Source organism: Sprattus sprattus (genome assembly GCF_963457725.1).
Source record: "Sprattus sprattus genome assembly, chromosome: 2".
In the NCBI taxonomy this organism is placed as follows: Eukaryota; Metazoa; Chordata; class Actinopteri; order Clupeiformes; family Clupeidae; genus Sprattus; species Sprattus sprattus.
In genome coordinates this window covers 13,826,456-13,837,025 of record NC_137921.1, presented here as the reverse complement: position 1 = coordinate 13,837,025, position 10,570 = coordinate 13,826,456, and the positions used below count along the sequence as shown (strand labels likewise).

The following is a 10,570-nucleotide window of genomic DNA, read 5'->3' as shown; positions in this document are numbered from 1 at the left end:
AAAAGTCTTTGATTGAACTATACTTAACTCACACAACTGTGTATGCTTGACTTGGGTTTGGCTATCATTCACCACCTTTTGCTAATAGTGCCTGATACACTAGCTGACTTTGTAAAAAGTAGTTGCTGTTGAATGTGTCCAAGTCACGCTCATGTAGCCTCCATTCTCATAAGCTACACACATTATAGGCCAATATTAATCTCTTGAAACTGTAATGAGTTACATACACAAAATGTCTAATGAGTCAACCTTAAAAGGTGCAGTTCTTGATTTTGCTGAAGGACTGTTGACATTTGAGCTCAACAGCCAATCAAATACACCCCATTCCTTCAGTTCTCCTAAAGCAACATTCCTGAAAAATGTTGCACAACTAGACTAACCAGTTTATAACTTGACTGCTGCAGAACATGAGGGAATGATGGGAGCAAGAATTAAGTGAAATAACGTGAGATAGTATAGAGTGTATAGATTTTTGTGACTGTTGTCATTTTGGTTGTGTTTGGTTGCACGTCTCTTTGCATTGGTGTGACAACGAGTGGGAAAGTCAAAATATAATATTCAAAAAGGCAACAAACAATTACTTACCTGCAGTTATTAGAACACATGTATCATATATTCCTATTTTATCCCGAGTTCTTCAATAAATTAGAAAAGCATGTCTTGCTGGGAGCTTTCTCTGTTTTCCTTGTGCAAGTGGGTGTGAAATATCGATCGTATAACTATCATCTTCTAGCAACTTTGAGTGTCAGCCCTCACAGCTATCACATGATAGATCATTCACAGGTACAGTAAATCCTGGGATTACCTGTAACAGTTGTGCTAGTGTTGTGGCAAAAAACAACTGTTTCCAAATCTTAAAGATTCAATCAGTGTCAGAGGTCCGGAGTGCAATAAACTGAAGTTTTATTCAATCCTTGCTGGCAATAAAAACTAAATACAGTACATGAAAATAGATAGATAGATGGATACTTTATTAATCCCGAGGGAAATTTTAGGACATCCAGTAGCTTACACAACATACACAAACACAAATACATTTAAAGTTAAAGTTGTGAAGATATGAAGGGTACCGGCAACATTTTATGAAGAGAAAAAAGAGAACAAATCTACGGGATGACACTCTTACACCTCATATTTTGAACGTGTAGATTCTTTAAATAATAGAACATTAGCCTATACACAATGCATGTACACCCTGCAGGAAAAGTTTAACAAGCTGATGTTGGAAAGCTTAAGATCTTATTGGTTAGATTTCGTGTAAAGTCTAGGGGGAAAAATGCTAATGCCAGCCATTAATATAGTGTGTGAGTGTGTGCATTTTTGTAAGACTGATTAACATACGTAAATAATTTCTATACTTCATCATCCCTGCAACATCATTGTGGTTCCTTAGCATTGCGTTCCCCAAAAAATCTAAACAATTCATATTATGGTTGAAAAAAAAAACTATGATCATTAGAATCAATGAAGTTTACCTCAGAGCTTAGTTCTGGAAGATATTCCACTGATTTTATGATGGGGACTGAGATACAATTTTTCTAAAAAAAATCTACAACACAGTGGCACTGAAAGCCCTTTAATCTATTATTTTATGCTGTGTAGCAAGGTGTAGAGGGATGAAGAAGATGTGCAGAAAACACTCAATACTGAATGTATGTGACCTGCAATGCTGACCTGGGAATGCATCTCATCTCTACAATGATTCATTAAATGAACACTTTAATTCGTCTAGTAGGTTATATAGCTGTTTGCACTGCTGCCCAGGCCCTGTGGAAATCTCAAAACTATGCTGTGATTTGCAAGGCTTTTGCATGCTTTTTAGGTATCTAGCGTTTTTGATACCTTTTAGGTATCTAGCCCAGTAGTTTTAGAAAACTCCTTACTGGTGCATTAAAAAAGATATGTGGACCTCATAAACATGAAACCATTACTATGATAAAGTATGTATTGTATTGGTGTATTATCCAGGCCACCATGATTATATCATTATTATTACTTTATTGGGTTGGAGAAGTGCCTTGCATCAATTAAAAGAGTATGTAGGTTGGTCTCAGCACATAGAACAAATATCAAATCCCTTTTTGTTAACTTTATTAAAAGGAACATACTTAATCTAGTGTGAATGATGTCATCACTTTCAGAGTCATTTGTATCAATGCCTAATGGCTTCACCACCAACTCAATGGAACAGTTCCTTTCCTCACATCAGACTGTGTATCTAACACTTGCACTCCAAAGACTCACAGATAAGACCAAAATCACGAGTTACTCTTCACAGCCTATGAACACATTGCAAAATGTGAAAGATTAGACTATGGACTATGGACTAAGATACTATTGAGTATATAAAATAAAAACAAGGTTGAAGGTGAAATTGAAGTGCTGCTCTTAAGAGGGCAATAATGATTTTAGAACAATAAGCTTTGAGTCGCTTACAAGGGACAGGTGCATATAATTAAGAGCGAAGCACATGCCCCGATCAGGAGAAGACAAGAAAATGACCAATGCACCATGGGAAATGATGAAACTTTAATGTTATTTATTTGTGATTTATATGTGATTATCTCCCCTTGTAAAGATGCCATTCTGAATGAAGCAATTCTCCAACAACCATAATTAACGTCAGTGAAAGGTAAATGAACATATGTCCTGGCACTGTACCTTCCCCTCATGCGTCCCAGTTCCTGCCCTCTGGGGTTGGGCTAATCCAGACCGACCAGTTTGACAGCTATCACAAGTGGTGGACAGACTTACTGCGGTTGGGAAGAGTATAGTGAGACCTCGCCACTCTTCTGGTTTTCATTATCCACGGCCCAAGGCACACGCAGAACTGAGAGACAACGAGTGGATACAGGGCAGGGTTAGTGGCAGTGTCTGAGATGGACTCTTCTCCAAGGTAAAGAGACACCTGTCTGTCCTGTACCGCTGTTCTTCGACATTATTTCCTTTATTTCCATTATTATCTACTGGTGCTCAGCACGCTACTATGGTGCTTCGGCACACACTATTTTTGCCAAAGCATTCTAGGTGAAATATGACTCGTTATTTGATATGTGTTTTGTGTCACACACAAACACGCACACACGCATGCACACGCACATGCACACACACACACACACACACACACACACACAACCACACACAAACACACACACACACACACACAAACAGGACAAGGAACAAGGAAACAGTTAGATATTTTTTCTTAACACCACACAATGAACAAAGTGTCTTTAAATGAATGTCCTTTTTACACAACTGCATCTTGTTTCTTAAAATGTTTTGATGACACATAATATTTATTACAAAAAGTGTGTTAAGTCAGTAAGTAAAAATCCTTGATTAAACTAAACATAACTTACACAACTGTGTATGCTTGACTTGGGTTTGGCTATCATTCTCCATCTTTTGCTGAGTCATGTCTAATAGTCCCTGATACACTAATTGCTGTCGAATGTGTCGGAGTTATGCTCATGTAGCCTCCGTTGTCATTAGCTACACACGTATTAGGTAAATATTAATCTCCTGAAACTGTGATGAGTCAACCTTAGAAGACACCTGTCACAGTTCTGCTAGTTGGGCGTGTTGGTTTGTTTGAAAACATTGCACAACAAGACTAACCGGTTTGTAATTTGACTACTGCAGAACGTGAGGGAATGAAAGAAGCAAGAATTAAGTCACCCTAACCCTAGAGATACTTTCTGAAAGGCCAAACAGCAGGGCTGCCGATATCGTACATCGCATACTGTAGTGTGTGAATGGCACCGGAAATGAAATACATACAGATAAATAAATAAATTACACAATTTTATAAGAATCATTTACTGATAAAGTCCACACCTCTTTCCCTGTGTTTTTTTAAGTGCCCTCATGGTGACAATATGAAGGGTACCAGCAACAGTTTATGAAAGACATGGTAGGGCACCAAAAACCGAATGAAAATAATTTAGATAGATAAATACTTTATTAATCCCGAGGGAAATATTAGGACATCCAGTATCTTATATACTTTTTACAACTCACAGACACAACATACACAAAGACAAATACATTCAAAGTTAAAGTCGTGGAGATATGAAGGGTACCGGCAACATTTTATGAAAGACATGGTGAAAAGGCAACCAGAGTCGGCGGAGAAATAGAAAACAAATCTACGGGATGACAGTAGGTGCGTTTCCATCCCATTTTGAATGCGCATTTGTTTACCCTCTTTGCCCATGGACACCTAGTTTATTGTAGACTCACCGATTAACTTGATTTACGTGCAAACTTTGAAGGCATATCGTTTAACTGTAGCCTACTGCATACACACATCTATGGCCAGTAGTCTTGGTTACGCCAAAAGTTTCTCCCACAACACGGTATTCTGCGCATGTTGCGAGTCTATAAAGCGCTATAGCAATGCGCTCGTCTGTGGGGACAGGCTTTCAACCGCAAACTCTTGCAGGGCAGGCGACACAGTGGGGCTTATCAGTTGCCACAATTCTTCGAATCCTGACCTGGTTAGCCTGAAATTTTCGACCCACAGCTGATCAGTGAAGTGGGCCTTCACCAAATTAAAAAACTTCCTGGACCGCGCTCGTTCCCAGATGTACGGAGGTCTGTGTGGGTATGGAATTAGCTGCTAAAGTGCGTAAAATATGTACAATCATTCAACGCCTTCTTCTAGCAGCTATTCAAGTAAATAGCTCAATTGCTACAGCATTGATAATTCTGACTGCGGAGAGGAGGGCGTACAGTATAGCCTGCACAAAACTCTTCCTACAAATTAGAATAAGAACTGGTGATTGGAAACGGTCGCTGATGAGCATTTGGTTTGTGCGAATCACCGTGAATGCGCATAGCTAATGCGAACGAGCTGAATGGAAACGCACCTACTGTTACATCTCGTATTTTTGACGTGTAAACTCTTTAAAATTATAGAACATTAGCCCTACACACAATGCATGAATACCAGACAGGAAAAGTTTAACAGTTTGATGTTGGAAAGCTTAAGATCTTATTGGTTGGATTTCATGTTAAGTCATGAGGACAATAGGCCAATGCCAGCCATTATTATAGCTTGTGAGTTCGGGTTTAATCCAAGACCGATTCAAATTATTTCTATACTTCATCATCCATTCAACATATTCATTGTGGTTCCTTAGCATTTCGTTCCAATACAAATATAAACAATTCATATTGTGTTTGAAAATAAAACTATGATCATTGCAATCAATAACGTTTACCTCAGAGCTTATGTCATGGAAGATATTCCACTGACACTACAATGTGGACCGAGATACAATTTGTCTTAAAACGTCTTTATGTAGAATCCCATTCATTCGGCTCAGTGTCAGGAACAAAACCGCCAAGGGGGGACTCGTTGCTTTACACCCCCCTTCAGGCACTGCAGTTGCTTTCCATCTGTTACAGGACCTAGAACACAACTTTATTACGTCAGAATACCTGGAATCTCAGATGACTAGAATGTGTGAATAGTCAAACGTTTAGATAAAGTTGGTTATACCTTTCATTAAATGCCCGGATCTCATATGTAAGGGTTGTGAGTGGAACTGAAAACCCTTTAATCTCTTTTTTTTATGCTTCTTTTCACACATGATGAGAAGAGTTGCTGTCCTTCAGCTTTCCAACACAACTGACAGTTTTTTTCTTTCTTTTCAGGCAAGATAATTGTGAAAAAGACAACCGCTCTAAACATCGGTGCCGGTGGATCCTTGGCATTCTTGTTCTTTTTTGTTTTATTTTTGCATATTACTTTCAACAGTCGGGATTCCGACACTCAGCTCTACTTTCATTCTACTTTCAAAGACCGGAGTCTAAGGGAATCACAGAAGCTAGCACACTTAACCCCCCCAGCAATACTACCACACTAACCCCACCCAGCAATACTACCACACTAAACCCCCCCAGCATTACTACCTCGACAAACCCCCCAAGCAATACTATCATTCTACTGTGGTATTGGCCCTTTGGACAGTCATCTAGTCTAGACGACAATTTTTGCAGTGACCATTATGGCATACCCAACTGTGTCTTAACGACTGATCGTTCCTGGTTTCCCAAAGCAGACCTGATTGTCTTCCACAACCGTGAGCTTGTCAGCGGACAGCAGAGGCTGCCCCTGGATCTCCCCCGCCCAGAAAAACAGAGATGGGTCTGGTTCACCTTGGAGAGTCCACCTAATAATTGGAATATGAGGCCCCTCGCTGGTCGCTTCAACTACACCATGACCTACCGCCGCGACTCAGACATTTACACACCATATGGGCATCTTGTGCCAAACCAAGCTCCAAATGGCACAACTGTTTATGACTTCATACCAAAGGGCAAAACTTCTCTGGCCTGTTGGATAGTGAGCAACTACAATGACGGCCATGCGAGGACGGCTGTGTATAAAAGGCTTAAAAACATCATCCCAGTGGATGTGTACGGGGGTGCCGTGAATAAGCGTCTTTCTTCAGAGAGTCTGATACCCACAATCTCCAAATACTATTTCTACCTCTCCTTTGAGAACAGCATCTTTAAAGACTACATCACGGAGAAACTGTGGCACAACGCTTTTGCGGGTGGCGCCGTACCCGTGGTATTGGGTCCACCCCGGGAGCAATATGAGGCTGTCATGCCAAAGGACTCCTTCATTCATGTGAATGACTTTAGCTCAGTAGAGGAACTGGGCCACTTCCTGAAGACACTGGCCGAGGATAAAGAACGCTACGCCACATACTTCAACTGGCGACTAAATTCTACCTTCAGTTCTTTCAACGACTGGAGGGAGGAACTGTGTAAAATCTGCCCGCAGGTTAACAGTTTACAAAGGCAAAAGGTCTATGACGACTTACATGGCTGGGATTGGCAATAAAAGCTGGAGCGAATGTAAACATAAAAGAACACTGCACTATAGTTCTTTAGAGCAATGCTGCCAATGCCGCACTTCTCCTTAGCTATACATCATATTTTTTTTAATTATTATTTGGTAAGGTAACAGAAAATATGAACAAATCATTTTAGGAAGCATCCAGTTTTACAAACAAAACCCATCATTTTCAGCTATCTTCTAATAATTCACGCTTCCCCTTTCATACTACATAGGTGGCCCCATCTATCCCCACCCCTTCAGTTCAACCTTATATCCCTCTAATCAAGCCCCTTATCCCAATCCCTCCCCAACCCACTCCCCCCTCCCCCTCCCCCACTCCCATCCCACAACCCTTAACCCTGAACCTTAACCCTTCAGAATAAAACGTTTCTCTTCCCAAAACATTATGTGTCCAAAAGATTGATATATTTGCATCCCAAAAACATGGTAGTGGAAAAAGTCACACCTCGTTATCACTTGGCTCTATTTTCAGTACGCGCGATACCGCAACCTCACAGCTAGGGCCTACCTGTTTGATTCGCGAAAGTTGATTCGCCAAAGTTGCCTGAGAGAAACGTCCGTCACAGGAAAACGATGAAAACTGAGAGTCGATTCACCATCATCTTTGTTGCCACAACCTGGATAGTCGCAAGCCTTCACCATTTTTTTACACTCAGCTTTATGTGAATTTTATCAAATGTTGTCTCAGTTTTCATCGTTTTCCTGTGACGGACGTTTCTCTCAGGCAACTTTGGCGAATCAACTTTCGCGAATCAAACAGGTACTGAAAATAGGGCCAAGTGATAACGAGGTGTGACTTTTTCCACTACCATGTTTTTGGGATGCAAATATATCACTCTTTTGAACACATAATGTTTTGGGAAGAGAAACGTTTTATTTTGCTGGGTCTAGCAAACCTGCCGGACTACTTTTGGCTTGACCAAAACTGGACGAGAACTCTGCTCACAGGACGCTGCCGGGGGTAAGTCAGCGTGATTGCATGACACTGGTCATGGGGATGCCATACAGATTCATGTCAAAAATCCCGAACTAGCCCTTTAACCCTGAACCTTAACCCTTCAGTTCTACCTTAGTTTCAGTTCTACCTTATATCCCTCTCATCAAGCCCCTGTTAGATATCAGTCTATTTAACGTGATCAAGCTGGCCTCCTGACCTTTTTGTAATCAATGGGATTTAATCAAGGTATTCATTCGGTGTGATTAAATCAAGGTCAAAATCCTAATTAGCAATCATCCACTCAACTAGTACCTACTTCTAGACACACCCACTACCTGTAACCTATACTGTATAAAAGAAGTGAACTCATGTTAGTATGTTGAAAGAACCGTTCGTGCAACATGCGATCGGATTATCCTGTGACGCTGAAATAAACCTATTTCTACTGTTGGACACTTTCCCGAGTTTTCCTGTTTATCTACAAACCTGACCTTGGATCCAGGACTGAGACAGACTCTTTCAGTAACTCACTCACCCCCTCCCAGACACATTTTTGAATTTTCTCTCTTCAATAGTTTAATTCAATTCAATTCAATTTTATTTGTATAGTGCCATAACAATACAATTGTGACAAGGCACTTTACAGAGCCCAGAGCCTGAACCCCCTTAGTGCAAGCATAATGGCAACAGGGGCAAGAAAAAACTCCCTGTTAGTCAGGAAGGAACCTTAAGCAGAACCAGGGCATATAAGGGGGGACCCATCTGCTTGAGGTTGGCCGGGTGGAGATAGGGAGGGGGGGATTCGGGGAGGGTTGTGTGGCAGGAGGGGAAGGGAATCAGCAGGTGTTGTACACAGCCTGCATTTGGTAGAGGTACATAATATATACAAAGACATCTGGTGGTAAATACATGATACAAACAAGACCAGTTTAGTGGGTATACACTGTGCTCATAAGGTTACTGCTACAGGGGTAAGGGGAGTAGGAACAGAGAAACATGTCGGTGGTGACAATAATATATATTGTATATAAATGCTAGTATAAGGTATGGGGTAGAGTAAGTGTACGGCAGTGCGGTGGCAGTGGGTGCAATTGGCCAAAGGTTTCTACAGGTAGATCGGTTGAAAAGACTACAGCAGCGTCCCATAGCGAAGATTAGGATAGAAAGAAAAAGAACAGAGTGAGTGGGTAGAGTTTGGCTGTCCATATGCGTATATAAGGAGTAGTGGGGGTGAGGAGCAATGCTTCCACATCCATCAGGAATTGGAACATGCTAAGGGAGAGAGACATTTTTTGTTGGTAGACATCAATTTAAAAAAACAGATAAGGAGATACCTTTGGGACGTAGATTTAACAGTAGGCAATATGGCCATTTTATCAGTATTATTAAAGGCATTAGCAATGTGATATGAAAGGAGAGAGAGAGAGAAAGAGAGAGAGAGGCTGCCTGGCTACGTGTATGGGAATATTATTTAGTATTAAGTTAGGCTGTCTATAGTATATTGTTGTCATTAATTTAAACTGGTTTAAGCGCACATTTTCATTAGTGGTTATCTTATATGAATGAGTCAGGCAGTCCTTCCATTTATCGCCAATGTTTTAACATAAGTCTTCAGTCCACACTTCGCATACAGAGCCTATCAGCTTCTTCCTTTTTCCCTCTTGGTTTAGGAGAGTCGACAACTCTGGACCAACCTGCATATTAATGATATTGACTTTTTGGTTCCTGGAAGGGTAGTACTGAATTCTTTCTAATAATGTCTCATATCTTCTAAATACCACGGTTTGACCACATATCCCATTGTAGCTAGGAATTTTGGATGTATATGGAAGGGTTGTTCCAAATCTGAATATGTCTAGGTAGCCCTATTTCTTGGCCTAGAATTCCCTTGATTTTGTTCCAAGCATTAAATGTACTGTTGTTAATAAAGTTGGTTGATTTAACCATGTCCCTGGAAAAGAGAGCTACTAGTAGACTGTTATTTTTGTAATTGATTGTTTTCTATCTCTATCCATGGCTCTTCTTTTGTGTTATTGATTAAATGACCAAAATAGAACATCTGTGCAGCTACCCAGATACTTTATATTATATTTTTTCTGCATCTGAAATTGCTTCAAACTGTCACTGTCCATTTTGCAAGGGTTTACTTCCATCAACTCTGTTTTCCTTATGTTCATTTTGCAACCTGAGATCTTGGAGAATTTGGCAATGACTTCCATCAAAGTTCTGTTTTAGGACTAAGTCTTACAATCCCTGGTTGATTAGCACTCCTGAGATGTGAAGTGGGTTGATGCAGGCATGTGAGATGTTTCCAGGTAAGAGTCATGGTGGGTCAAAAGGGTTGAAAAGCCTCATTGGAGTCATCAGGTCGGCACCCTCCTTCCCCGGTGTTTCGATGATAGGCCCACAACACCTCCAGAGGGCTCATCGGCAACACCTGGCGTCCCAGATGTGCCCCCCTCTGCTTTAACCCTTCTGCACCACAAATGCTACTTTGGGGCCTAGCTTGCGTCTCTCCTCTTCACCCATAGCCACCGGCTTGCCAGTTCAGCTGCGCTTGAGAGGGCTTTGATGGCTTGGCGTTGGGCTTGTGTTGAAATTACTCAAGTTAACCCTCCTATTATATTTGGGGTCAATTTGACCCCATTCAATGTTTAACATCTCTAATGAAAATGAATGCTTCATATTTAATGACTTTTCCTAATTTAATGGGGAAACCTTGGTTAACACAAAATGTACATGATGATATGTTT

At 40.8% G+C, this 10,570-nt stretch overlaps 1 protein-coding gene across 1 annotated transcript; it reads left to right on the top strand.

Annotated features, from left to right (window-relative positions):
- Positions 1 to 2,879: 2,879 nt before the first annotated feature.
- On the top strand, positions 2,880 to 6,862 carry LOC308382988 (alpha-(1,3)-fucosyltransferase 7-like; the record flags this gene model as incomplete). The annotated part of the gene is made up of 2 exons (XM_080860546.1): positions 2,880 to 2,896; positions 5,665 to 6,862. 2 exons carry the CDS (start codon positions 2,880 to 2,882, stop codon positions 6,860 to 6,862), a joined length of 1,215 nt encoding a protein of 404 aa, XP_080716672.1.
- Between the last annotated feature and the right edge of the window lie 3,708 nt (positions 6,863 to 10,570).